Source organism: Rosa rugosa, chromosome 2 (genome assembly GCF_958449725.1).
Source record: "Rosa rugosa chromosome 2, drRosRugo1.1, whole genome shotgun sequence".
Taxonomy (NCBI): Eukaryota; Viridiplantae; Streptophyta; class Magnoliopsida; order Rosales; family Rosaceae; genus Rosa; species Rosa rugosa.
The window spans coordinates 43645688-43660426 of record NC_084821.1 but is presented as its reverse complement, the minus strand read 5'-3'; the positions used below and the strand labels follow the sequence as shown (position 1 = coordinate 43660426).

At 38.1% G+C, this 14739-nt stretch overlaps 1 protein-coding gene and 1 pseudogene across 1 annotated transcript; both read right to left on the bottom strand.

Moving 5' to 3' along the window:
- Positions 1-119: 119 nt before the first annotated feature.
- LOC133734250 (syntaxin-61) lies at positions 120-4399 on the bottom strand. The gene is made up of 8 exons (XM_062161887.1): positions 4259-4399; positions 2981-3070; positions 2533-2646; positions 1975-2088; positions 1526-1710; positions 1057-1147; positions 718-783; positions 120-500 (listed from the first exon to the last, which is right to left on the bottom strand). The coding sequence occupies exons 2-8, from the start codon at positions 3035-3037 to the stop codon at positions 390-392; spliced, it is 738 nt and encodes a 245-aa protein (XP_062017871.1). The 5' UTR covers positions 3038-3070; positions 4259-4399; the 3' UTR covers positions 120-389.
- An 806-nt stretch (positions 4400-5205) lies between these two features.
- LOC133730804 (aconitate hydratase, cytoplasmic-like) lies at positions 5206-14384 on the bottom strand (annotated as a pseudogene).
- Between the last annotated feature and the right edge of the window lie 355 nt (positions 14385-14739).

The following is a 14739-nucleotide window of genomic DNA, read 5'->3' as shown; positions in this document are numbered from 1 at the left end:
AGGATTGAGCGGGTTATATAGAGAACTTTCCTGCCTATGAGCCTATCTATCTTTGAAATATGCTCCTGGTATGTTTGCTTTGCACACCTTTCAATTAGAGGTAGTAGACATGCATAGAATAAACAAATTAAAAATATGAAATCCCGTGCTCGTTTAACTCTAGCCCCAATTGTTCAACATCAAATCCTGCCTAAAAACTTTATAAACAACCTTAAGAAAAAGAAAGAAAGGAAAAAAAAAATAGATTGGTTGGTTCACAATTTCCAGGAAGCTCTTATGAACAAACCTAACATCCCACAATATATTTGTACTCAAAAGAGTTCCATATTTCTTTCAAAAAGGCACATCCTCCCCTTGTATGATCAGGGTAGACTGTTTCGCTTTTCGGACTAGGTGAGGAAGACCAAAACAAAAAGAATGATGAACAAAACCACCAAAAAGAGTATCATCATAATCTGGCCTTTTACACCAGCCTTCTTCATCACTGTTGCCACCTTTTTCTGCAAGAATTGAAAAGGAACTTATCATCTATTCAGGGAAGAGTAATCCATAATTCTTTGACGAGCAAGCTCACAACAAAAGAAAAAAAGTTGTAAAATTTGAATTTCAAGAATTCCATGGTAGGAGATAGTAGCAAAACTCCTGAATTTCAAGTCCTATAATAGGACAAATCCATAAAGTTGGAAAATATCTTTGAACCTGCAAGCAGAAACTCACCTGAACAAAATCAAGCCGGTTTGACGTACTGTCCATTTCCATACCCAACTCCTCTACAATCTTGTCCTGGAAAACCCAAAAGGTATACATTTTGTTACCAAGGAGAAAGAATAACAGATATCTTTGTGCAGTAAACAGCTAATTCAAAAGAAAGGTTCAAGAGGTATGCATTTATGTATTTGGACTTTGGCCTTGTTCCCCTATCTTTGGTTATTATAATCTCTTATCTAGCAAAAAGAAACTAAGACAAAATACAGGAACTCTACTTTTCCCATCACTTATTCGTAGTTCAATTATACCAGTGACATTACCAGGGACAGCTACTTACAAAATTCTTACCTGTGCCAGGAGCTCTTCATGTATGGTAAGTCCGACACCTCCAATTCTCTCCACACTGGCACTGAGTTCGTCCAATTCCTCATCTTGTTGCCTACAAGCACCAATTGGCGAGGCATATAAATAATAAAAATAAAAATATTAACATAATATTCCAGTACTCAGAATGTATTTTGCATGAAGTTGCCAAAGAGAGCATATGGGTGCATAGAGCTCAACATTACAAGTTCAGACAGTTTAACATTAAAGGAAAATTTTTGTTTTTCTTTAAATTACAAGTGTTTCCATAACTTTTTCCAGAAAAAAGCAATCAAAGCTTTAATAATAGACACCAAAACACAGCCAGACAGTGTATATCACCAGAAAAATCCCAATGAATTGATGAGGATGGATATATACTTTGTCTCATCCATGGGCCAATTGGATTTGGATATGGTGTGTTTAGAAAGATTGAAAGATATAAAAACCTTACTTTATGAGAAGCAACTGTCTATCTGATTCTGATGTTATGAAATCATCGTTACGGTGTGCAGCATATTGGTTGGATCTGTCTGTCTCCTGAGAATTGGCCAGCCTCATTAGTTCCCGCCGCATTCCAGCTGCGCTAGTTCCAGTGGACTCCTTTCCAGCTTCCACTGCTTTTTTTACCGCACCTACCTGAGGAGGTATCAGACTAATTTAGGAGGTGCATACAAGTGATCCAAAGCCACAAGATAAACGCCTTGGACAATATATATACATATATAGGTAAGTAAACAACAGAACTGAAGAGGCTTATTCTGAAATAAATATCCAAAAGCCATAATCAACTCAACAGAACAACTCCACATAGAACAAGGATGTTACCAATACCACACATGGAATCTTCGCTGTCATTAAAAGTTTTAAGAGAACACAACTCAACACAGGACGCATTTATACCTGAGCACGAGCAGTGCTTGTCCATCTCCTTCGCTTTTCAAGTTCCACTTCATCAATACCATAAAAACTGGGATCTCTAGCCGCTACAGATATTGCTTTGTCCAGTTCATCTACCTTCCTATCAAGAAAGCATGCTTTCAGTAGTTGCAAATAGAAGTTGAATTTTAATTGTTAAAATAGTAAAATACAATAAGAAAAGATTGGAATAGCATTAGTTAAATTCAAACCCGTATTCAACTTCTCTCTGACAGGGATAACAAGATTCATGTTAATAGAAATACTGTTGGTCTGGATTGACAAAGCTATCAATGGATATCAATATCAATACTCAAAGGTCAAAGGCAATAGTGTTGAGCGACTGAAATTAATCCTTTTTCTTGATTGCTTTGAAAATGAAGAAAGCTATCTTGTAAACCAATTTTTGAATGGACATAAGCAGGGATGTTGTACTCAAATTTCGACCTGTTATACCCTGTTTTGCATCACTGATCCATCACTATATTAGCACGATGCCAGTAGATAAATAGAAAATGAGTAAAGTATTCTAATATTGCGCACCTGCCACTCGATGCTTCCACAATTGGCAAGCAGCTCCTTCGTGAGTTGTAGTTGTTGTCCACCGTTAGATGAAATACGTTCCCATTGGTGAAAAGAAGACTGCAGCTTATCGATCTATAAAATAAAATATAGTAATCAGGATCAGTCTTTTCTATTCCCAAACATAATGTCATACAAAAGAACAAATCTCGCATAACTAATCAATACTTATTCAGTTGTCAATAAATGACTAAAAGGTGCAGATGACAGTGTAGTGGTTATGTGGATAAGTGTGTGTGTGTGTGTGTGTGATGTTGGTTTGATTGAGAGAGAGAATCAAAAGGAATAATGTCAATAACTCCAAATAAGGTAAAGTCTACTATAGGGGTCCAATTGAACCGATAATATATGTGTGTGAGCGATGCTTCATTCCAAAGGTAGCAAATGTTGACAAAATTTGACAACTTACAGATTCTTGAATCTCCTCTTTCACAACATAGAACGGATCTTGAGCCGAAGGCATCATCCTGTAACTTATGAGTTATGACACTACTCTATCCTGTAAGCATCCAAAGAAGAAACTTCCATTAGGATCTACTAATGCAAGGTCAGAATGAGAATATATATACACACACACACACAAACAAATTTGATCCATTGAAGACTCGCATAGAAAATCATCTGAGACTTTTTCTCATTTAATAAGAGAGTGAAAAGGTTTGATGTGCCTTAGCTCACTCTGTTTCTATTCATGAAAAGAATTCCAAATAATGAAACGATCCCCATTCAAGTGTATGAACATCAAAACACTTTTTTCTTGGGACCAAGTGAAGTGATTATCAAGTGAAACAAAAGAGGGGGAAAAAAAACAGTAATGTCACAGAAAGTACCATTTAGTACCCATCAATTGCATCACACCAATATTACAAAAGAAGTATAGTTAACAATTAATGACTAATGTAATAAATTCAATCCAAATAGAGCCCAATTTAAAGCAGGCATATAAGGCATCTGTCTAACATTATCACAAGAAAATTGGATCGAGTTATAAGATAACATATGTGCCAGGTTTCACTGCTCCCTAGATCCATATGGGTTGCTATCACAATCCAACTGCAGCCTAATAATTGCAAAACTACAGTCTAACTTCGTTAGCTAACAACAATCAGCACTGTGCACTATAACTACCAATCACCAGAGTAGTATCTGAATCTGAATACAATTAACCAAATTAAAATTATATCTGATGAATGAACGAAGGAAGAAATGCGCCGTAAATTTTCATAAAAAATGAATGATTTAACATTCCATCAAAATTACAAGGCCAAGTATTTGTATCTCCACAACAATCAGATCACCGGAACTAGATTCCGGCGCACAAGATAGAATGTAACAATTTCAACTGAATGTAAACTAATTATCTTGATTAGGCCTAGTTGAAGATAATATCATTACTCCAATTACCAGCTTAATCTCACTTTACATTGGAGAGAACTCAACAAATCATGAAACTAAGTGGATCAGTAAATAAATGGATCAAAATTCCGATTGAAATAGCCGAATAAGCAGATTTATCCACACGGTTACCACCATGTTATACAAATCTGAATCCCCGCCTCAAACACCGAAATTTTTTTTTTTTTTTGGGGTGAATTATTAATTATTATACAGCGAATTCAAATTTGAAAGAGAAATGAATAAGTAAATAGGAGGTGAGAAGAACGAGATTGGGGATGTACGGACTGACCTGATCTTCGAGATCCTCGTCTGCTCTGAAAGAACTGGCAAGGATGGGATTGGAAAACGAAGAAGCTTTGAGACCAAGTTGAGAAAGAATCATATGGGCTTTGATTTTTAATACGGCCCAACCGTGGCCCAGATTTTCCTTTCTTTTATGTCCCAACATAGTTATATACAATCCGCTCAGGGTGGATGGTTAATTTAATTGTCACTAATTAGTCGTGAGCAGAGCGACTACTGTTGGATTTAAATAATTAGGCAGTTAAAATACTTACTATTTTCCACCATTGGATTTAAAATCCAACGATCTTTGAGTGGATTTTTGTACTTATTGATAAATTAAAATTTGGACAAATCCAATTCTAATTAGTGTCCCATGCAATATTTTGAGGACTGGAAATGGTGGTAAATTTCGCAACTTATGGTTCGATATATGGGAATTAACTAGGTGCCACACATATTAAGGCCCCGTTTGAGATTGCTTCGCTTTAAAAAAAATAAGCTTTTGTTTAAAATTTTAGATTTTATTGTGTTTGGTAAATAAATAAAAAGCAGTTTTAATTGAAAGTTATAGGCCATTGGCAGTAGATTTTAGAAGCAGCCTAGATGTTGCTTTTAGAAGCAGCCTAGAGGTTGCTTTTAGAAGCTGTTGTAGATCAAAACACACTCTACAGTTATTTTATATACTGACAGCACTTTTAAAAATATTATTTACCAAACACGAAATTGTTTTAATTCACAGTTAATTATTCTTACAACACAGCGGCAGCAGTTTTTTTTAAAAGTCACAGCAATTCTAAAATACTGCACTTAATATATCCACTTAATATATCCAAAGTCACATCTCCACCTAATATATCCCGTTTTGTCCTGCAGAAGTAGCAAAATACTCTCACCTATTTCAAACTTAATCACTTGGGCGAGACAAAAGTGATCGATCGAACGAGCCTGTTGGTTAAGCAGTTGAGACCTAATGGCATGAAATCTCTTTATAAACATCAAAGTAAGAGATGCGGCACATCAATTTCTATCACAAGCAACCTTTAGACCAAACAATTAAGAGGACCCAGATAACAGCATCATGGGCAACAAATTGACAGCAAATCCACCAAACCATTTCCATTTGCAGTCCCACATAATACCACCAGTTCGTATACCAGAAAGAGTAGCAAGACGCGTCAACGTTAGGCTATACCCATTACATGGAGGAGTCTCCCATGTCACAGTAATGAGATTAAGATACTGATGTTCCAGCAGAAATGGTAGCATATCCAACCGTTACTTCTGATATTACATGATACATAATATACACTCCCATATTCTTAAAAAGAAAAAAAAAGAAGAGATATCTACAGAGAGGGGGACACAAATCCAGCTAAACAAGGCCAAGAAAGTTCAAGGCAATGTTGGGGTGGTCTCTGAGGATTCTTCGTGTTCAATAAGCATAAACTTGCTCCCGAGAAGTAGTTCATATATGAGATGAAAGACTACTGATCAACCAAAGCTCAAAGCCTACTGTTTAGCAAGGTTTCGAATGACGTATGGAAGAATGCCACCATGGTCAAAATATGCCAACTCAACCTGCAGGTCCAGTGACATCTAGTTCAATTGTTGTACAACTAAAATAACAATAATCACAGTTATTCTACTGTATCAGTATGTCAGTGAGTTGGAAACTCCTCAATCAATGAGGTTACCGAAGTATATATCTGAATCACATGAACTTGAGCAAGATGATCACCTGTGTCAAAACGGAGTGTGCATGTGAAGGATTTGCCTGTATCAGTTGTGACCTTGACATCCTGGCCAGGCCTTATCTCACTAACTTTACTAGGAAGGTCTATCGTGTAGCGCTCATGACCAGTCAATCCGAGGGTTTCTGCATCCTCACCTGGCTTGAAACATAAGGGAATGATTCCCATCCCTACCAGATTGCTACGATGAATGCTTTCAAAGCTTTTGGTTATAACTGCTCTCACTCCCTGATGCAGAAGATGGCTTTATAAGGGACAAGACATTGAGATAGAGAGGATCTAGCTAGGCGATTGATCATGAAAGAGCAACTTACTAGTAGCATTGGACCCTTGGCAGCCCAATCTCGAGCGCTGCCACATCCATACTCTGCTCCAGCTAAGACAACAGTTTCCTGATCAGCAGCCTTGTACCTCTGCAAATGAATGGCTCACATGATTAAGCAATAAGCAACCAAGGAGAAAGCTGCACAAAACATTAATTGTGGAACTCACCATTGCTGCTTCATACACATGAAGTTTCTCCCCGGTTGGAATGTGAATTGTTTTTGGACCGACTTCCCCATTCAATAGTTTGTTCAGAATGCGGATATTGGCAAAGGTACCCCGCACCATTACCTCATCATTTCCCCGTCGACAACCATAAGAATTGAAATCTTTGCGATCCACCCCAAGCTCACGGAGATACTGTGCAGCAAGGCTGTCTTTGTGGATGGTACCTCCAGGAGAAATATGATCTGTGGTTATACTGTCGCCTAAATACAGCAAACAATATGCATCCTTTACGCCACGAGGACCTGGTAGTTCCATGCTCATGTTCTTTAAAAATGGGGGCTTGTGAATGTAGGTCGAGTTTGCATCCCAAGAATAAAGAGTCGAATAAGGGACAGAGAGCTCATTCCACAAATGGTTACCCTTTGTAATGGCCTCATATGTGCTCTTAAACATATCAGGTAAGACAAGAGATTGAAATACCTACAAATCCACATTACACTTAAAATTCAAAGGCATCCTTTCATTGGACAATTTGCACAAAACTATATATCGGTTATATGAAACATCTCCTATTCATAGATCTGTGCCTGTCTTTATATTATACAGTTAAATACAAGACTTATCTATTTTTGAAACAGGAATAAAGTCGTAGATCTTCTCGGAACTAATATTAAACCTGTGCAATTTCATCATTACTAGGCCAGATATCCTTCAAGGACACACTCTTCCCATCCTTCCCTTTTCCAATTGGCTCTTGATCGAAATTAATGTCAACCTGTAGGCATCAGAAAAGTTTCATAGTTGATTAAACAACTCTAATGTAAACTCAAAAATGAAGCATTTCTTCTCCCAGGCAGTGGGAATGAGTAGAGCGGTGCCTGCTGGGAAACTTTCATGCATAATTTGATGACAGGAAAAGAAATTGAGGCTTGCGTCCACCAAATCCATATGAACTTAAAGCTATTTATCTCATTCAAACCAGCAGTAAATTATAGTAATTCTCAAGCAAGAGTATCTTGATCGCATCCGAAGATTTTCATCATAGAAGTAGATAAAACAAAAGTGCGTAGGCAACAACCAATGGAGGCGAAGCAAGATAGTTAGCTCTTGTTAACGGGTGAATATGACCTTCAAAGTTCCGGTTTCCAGAAAGAACAGCTGCAGCAATGATGTCTACACAAAGCAACCATGAAAAGACATAAGTTAGGAAAGAGGAAAGGAAGGAGGCCCTCACAGATGACAGGGACCTCAAAGTTCAATGAGAACTTCAAAACTCAAATCCCCTCCTTCCCAAGATCGCTGACACAAAGAGTCAGACATGACAATATCAAAAGGTCTAACCTTTTAATATTACAAAGAGCCACAAAAGATCAGAAGAGTGAATGTGTGATTCATACATGTCTCTTTTACTACGAAACACAGGGTGACCTATACCTAAATCATAAGATCTTCTGGCAACATTATTTATCTATCAGCATCAGGACTATTGCAGCAATGTTCACTAATATGTGATATTTAATGTATCAAAGGAGTTTCTGAATACCATTATCTGAGATTGCAGAAGCAACTGATTCATCAAGTTCACCAGAGTTCCCAATACATGTAGTGCAGCCGAAGCCAACAACATTAAAACCCTGCTGGTTTAAGTACTTCTGCAGGCCACTGCAAAGCATACACAAGTATATAAAATGAATATTGAAAACTAGCTCATAACACAACAATGTATGAGCATCCATGCAGTAAGTGACATTTTATGGCAATACCTCTGAATTAGATATTTGGTTACAACGCCAGAACCAGGAGCAAGACTTGTTTTTATCCATGGCTTAACCTGGTGTAAAAGCACACAAAATGCAATATCTATCAACAACCTCCATACTCCAGGGATGATAACTTGGACAGAATTAGTCATCCCACACAATTAGCGACTCAATTATCGCTAGGGTATAAATTGACTGGGCAACTTAAAAAATGAAACTAAACCTCCAAGCCTAGTTCACAAGCTTTCTTCGCAACTAGTCCAGCCCCAAGCATTACAGTGGGATTAGATGTGTTTGTACAACTTGTAACTGCTGCAATGACAATGCTGCCATGCGTAAGTTCAGCAGGTTGTCCATGAAACAAAAACTTTGCAACTTCACCTTGTTTCTCTTTTGGCACAGCAAAACCCTGCCATAGACAAGAACTCAAACAACAGCTTAACTGACTATTCAATCAAGTAACCCGTCATGAAGTAAACTATAAATACAAATACTAACTAATTGCACTTCAAATTCAAGTACCATAAACATATCACACCAACTTTTTACTAAGCTATATTGAACTGAATCAGTAGACTGAACTACAAGTCCAATTTCCAATGAACTCTATTACTTTTTGCTTGGATAGATGTAAACTGAAGTGAACAGTAACATTACAGGAGACCAGGACTATAAATCAGATAAACATTATTCATGATCACAGATATAGCAGATATGAGTTGGAATGAAACAATGTGGGGAGAAGGGGGAAGTGTATCATCTTGCTGTATAGGTTGTCAGAACTCACTTTGAATCCAACTTTGCTGTTTAGGCATGCATGCCAATCAGCCTTCATGTCCTTTAAAGGAACTCAGTCATGAGGTCTATAAATAAGTATATAATAATTAGATTGTAAATACAGAATAATAGGTGGATTACATATATAGAACATATGTTAATATAAAAACCTACCGTTTTGGTCCTGAAACATAGGGTTCAACATCTGCAAGGTCTAACTGTAGATGAGATGTGTATTCTGTTTCTTGTTGAGGCTGACTACAAATCCCCTAGATGTTAGACCAAGGCAGCCATTTTATGTTGTCCTTATAGAGATTGAACGGAAATGAACAAGAACTTTACCTCATTGTAGTCGATGAACATTTTGTTTGCCCTCAAGTATGATTCTATCATTGCAACCTAACACATAATCAATATAACATCATACAAGTCGGTCCGAAATTATACTACTCTCTACAATTTTTAACCAAAAAATAAGAGAGGAGTCGTCTCACCTTCTCATCACTTCTTCCAGTCAGTTTAAGATACTGCAATGTAACATGATCTACAGGAAAGAAGCCCATGGTTGCTCCATATTCAGGAGACATGTTTGCAATTGTGGCCCTGTCAGCGAGTGATATTTCACCCATGCCCTCACCTACATATATTTACATGTTGAAAATATTGTGTTTATGGCTATGTGTAGTGGTTAAACAGTTAACCTTCAGTTCAATATTAAATTTGAGCTTACCATAGAACTCGACAAACTTGCCAACAACACCATGTTTCTTCAACATTTGTGTCACAGTTAAAACTAAGTCGGTAGCAGTGACACCTTCACGCAGTTGCCCAGTAAGCTTGAACCCAACAACACCAGGTAAGACCATGCTAATGGGCTGGCAAATTTGGAAGTCAGAATGAAATCTCTTACTAATAAGTCAAAGTTTTAGTTATGAGTATTCCATGCAAAATAAAATCGAAGGTGTATGCAGTCGTAAACACAGACAAGACTAACTGGATCGCATCTCATAGTATAATATAACTATGGTCTTTGAGTTGTAACAAATGAGACGGCACCTACAGTTTAATTACTAAATGAATATTTTTGTGATAAGAGAAGGCAGGACTATACAATATAGTGAGCCACTTCATCGGACAGGGTGAAGAAGATAAGAAAGACTAAAGACAGTTCATATTATTGTCTCATATATAGCTAGATACAGATGTGACGTAACTGATAAGCAATAAAAAAAAAATTAAAAAAAATATGCACATAAGAAAAATTTTAGAAATACATGCATCTATGTACAGATGAACCTCTTCCAGTGCCCCACTTTCCATGCATCTATGGATCGTGACAATGAACTATGTACTCTCTTAGGTTATGTTTGGTAGGGCTGTTCTTTGAGAAAAAGCTGGCTTCTGCTTATTTCTGAGAATAAGTGGCTGAAAAGCAAAGCTGCTGAGTGTTTGGTAAACTGGCTTTTTATAGGAGCTGTCAGTGGCAGAAGCAGTGGGAAAGTGTTTGGTAAATCAAACTGGCTTGTGCTTTTTATTTGTGGAATGACCAAATTGGACATGAGAGATTATTTTGCCTTGATTACATACCAAACAATGTTGTTCAAATGTCGGGGCTGCGGTCTATGATGACGGACGGAGATGGAGAGCGGTGACGGGGAGCAGCGACGATGTGAGGGAGAGAGATGCTTGCGTGCTGATACGTCTGTGATGGGGAGCAGCGACGATGCGAAGGTGACGGGGAGCTTCGAGGATGCGGTGGTGAGGGAGCAGCGAGGATGCGGCGGTGCGGGTGTGATGAGGGAGAGAGATGGGGAACAGTGACCACCGAAGATATGCGTAGGGTTAATGGTTCAGCTGAAATTGTTTCAGCTTGGAAGGGTAATTACCGGTATTTTGAAATTTTCATTAATCTACAGTAACACCGCTACAGTAATTTTCGAGCTTCTGGCTTTTGAAAGCTGGGGTTCGGCAGCTTCTACTTTTGGGCAGAAGCCACAGCAGCTTCTGGAGGAAGCTGATGAGAAGTTGGCTTACCAAACACTTATGGGTCTTGTGCTTATAAGCAGGGGAGCTAAAAAGCCCCCCCAAACATAGCCTTAGTCTCTTCACTTTATAGATACACTATCTTCAGATACCTTGTTAGACGGCCCCGTTCACATGGTCACCTACTGACCAAATATCATTTGGTCAGTCACCGTTCGATTGAGATCAGACGGTTGACAGCTCTCATCTCAGATTTCATCACTTAGCTGTCAACCGTCCGATGTCAATCGAACGGTGACTGTCCAAATAATATTTGGTCAGTAGGTGACCAGGTGATCATGACTGCCTTGTTAGATCCATTAGACAAATATGATGATGACTCACCTGCAGGGATCCGGCTCCTCTAAAGTGAGAAGTCGTGCAGTTATGTGCAGTTCATAAAATCTGGGCCACATAACCAATCTAATGGTTTAAAATGTATCACGTAATATGGCGTGAAGTTTTTTCCTTTTTAATAAACTAACGGATCGTTAGTACTGTGACTGCACCTCTCTTACTCTTGGTCTCTGGAGAACCTGCATATAGATTTTGTTCGAGAAAAAAAAACCTGCATATTGATTGAAATGGAACAACCCCAGATCCTCAACTGAATTGAATCTATGAAACAGAAAAACAACCCAGAAAACATATACTCACGAGCGTTAAAAGAAGAGGACGACTAGAATGGATTTGACGACTGTGATTTGTTCAGTTCTGGGTTTGTGTGGTTGACTTGTGAGAGAAATGATAGCATTAGATCTTGGTCAAAATGGGAAGGGTGGCTGTACTCTTGGTCAAATCTTCATGATTTAGCATTAGATCTTCTTTTCTATGATTGATTAAAAAGTGAAGTCATAGCATTCAGATTAAGAAATTATGCCCAGACAAAGTGCGAGGGTCCTAGATCAGAAAATTCTTCTATTCCCATCAATCCATCATCATAAAATGTTCGACATGCTAAAGTGATCAGAACCCAAACGAATTTGGGTCAACAACTATTATCGATCGATTACAGACCAAGAGAATCATTGCTTAACAGCAGGAGTTGGCAAATTCGGAGATGAATCAAAGTGAGAGAAAACTATTAACGGCAGGAGTCGCCGTCAACTGTGAAGAAAAGACAAACTATTATGCTAGATGATGTGGCATAGTTCTAAATCATTGGATTCTATTGATGGTTCGGATTTTATGAAATTTACAAAAACTGCACAGAAATAACTTCAGAGGATCTCAATCCCACCTGCAGTGGAATGAAAATTATATGTAGTTTACCTGACCAAGCATTGTTGCCTCAGCTTCAATTCCACCCACTCCCCAGCCAGCAACTCCTTTCCCATCAATCATGGTTGTGTGGGAATCGGTACCAACCACGCTATCAGGGTATAGAATTCCATCAGTTTCGAAAACAACCCTGGCAAGGTATTCCAGATTAACCTGCAAAACACAGACAACCAAACTTTCCAATCCATAAATTTCAATAAATGAACAATGTGAAATTCCATGATATACGCTTGAAGCAAACAAGGTCTACCCTACAGAGAGACTCGGGGCAAGGACAATGAACAAAAAAATCAAGGTGTCAATTTGGAAAAAGAATATGTAAATAAATATTTTACTTGAAAAATGCCTAGCTTGAAGCAGCAACTCAACAACCAACCTAAGAGGTAAACAATAGCAGTAACCTTACAAGCAAGTTATGTACCTGATGGACAATTCCAGAACCAGGAGGTACTACAAGCATGTTATGGAATGCAAAAGATCCCCATTTAAGGAAAGCAAATCTCTCTTTATTTCTCTGAAACTCTCGTTCCATATTTTCCTGTAGTGCATCTTCAGTTCTTGCTACATCAACTGTAACCGAATGATCAACAACAAAGTCTACAGGAACCTGATGAAAGTTTATCAAACTCCATGAACATAAACAATTGAAAATGATTGAGAAAAACAAATAGTTGTAACAATGTAACCACAAAAAAAAAAAAAAAAAAAATCCAACCAGAAAAACGGATGTATACATGCCAGGCTTTTATTATCTTAGACCAAATATTCGTTTTTGTGGTTATGATAGCCTAAATCCTCATAGCCAGTAATGCCGTCTGTCTATGGCAGGAAAATTACATAAATACCAATGGATTTATCTTGTTGGGATCATTTCCAAGCTCCTCCATGGCATCCCGGATACGTGCAAGGTCAATCACAGCTGGTACTCCAGTGAATTCCTATTGTCCTAAGCAACAAACACAATGCCTTCTGAAAATTGAACACTTCTGAGCTATTTAAAACCATAACCAATCACTGAACACAACTATTAACCTGGAGGAGAACAAGAGCAGGCTTAAAGGGTATTTCAACTTGCTTTGGTGATGTATTCTCCCAATCAGCTATCTTTTCAACATCTTCCTTGGTAATTTGGAAGTTGTCACAGTTACGGATTGCAGATTCCAAAAGTATCTTTATTGAATATGGAAGCCTGTCTGCAACACACAAGGAAAGGCAAACAACTACTTCATCAGAATACAGGATTATCTAAGTTACTAACTCATGATGATTCTACATAATAACTGATATTAATTGAAACATCCTAAAAGAAATTTCAATTTTTATTTCATTATAAAAACCCAACATCTGCATACCAATTCTTGGATCATTTAGAGCAGGTAGACTGTAAAATTTTCCGAATTCGCCACCTCCAGGCTTTGGGAGACTGTTTAATATTCCCTCAAAAGCATGTTGAGAAGCTGAAGAGAGTAAAAAGGAAAAATGATAAATCACAATGTATACCTCTACAATTATTATTTTCAACTCTTCACAAGTATGATAACACTATTTTTTTATTTTCAACTCTTCACAAGTATGCGTGAGATTCAAACCCATGACTTCCACGATGTTAGTTGCACCAATAACCAACAGTCAGCGAGCTGTGACATATATGATACACTAACCGATTGAACATAAGTTCTCTTCTTACATTATGTAAGAAGAGAACACAACATAGTATGAGACCATGTTATATCCTGTTACATATATACTACATTTTCTAAGCAACCAAACAAAGACAAACAGTCACTTGCAACACAATAAAGAGAACACAAAATTGTATACCAGTGGCGGCCATGTTTCGCCGGAAGCGGTGGTGGATGAGTGGTGGGGCAGTTGTTTGATGAGCAAGGAAGCTAACCGGAGATATCCTATAGAGTCGGTGGTTCAGGAGCACGGCGGAGCAGCCCAGAGACGGAAGAGCGGACAAGAAGCTGATAGAGCGGTGCAAAAACGACGTCGGTGAGATTATGGAGAGCGAGGAAGAGAGAGGCACTCTGGAAACAAACATGTTAACGTGGCCAGCATGTACACTGCTTCGTTTGCTTGGGTTTTGGTGAAGTGTCCCACGATGATGACGAAGGAGAAGAAAATGTGGCGGGGTTTTAAGAAAGTGGCATTTCTGTAAATACAATAGGCGGTGAGGTGGGCTTCTGGTGACATTTGGATGAAATGGAAGAGGCCGAAAGAAAACAGGAAAGTAGCAGAGATGCACTTGGTGTTGTAAGTTTGTAACTAGATGATAGTGCACAGCCTCACAACCTCCTAAATCAATAAATGTGATGCAATGAAAATGGTTAGTGTTTTATGGTGGTTTAGAGTATTTGATGTCTGTGAAATTCAACCGTCAACCGGTTATATTTATA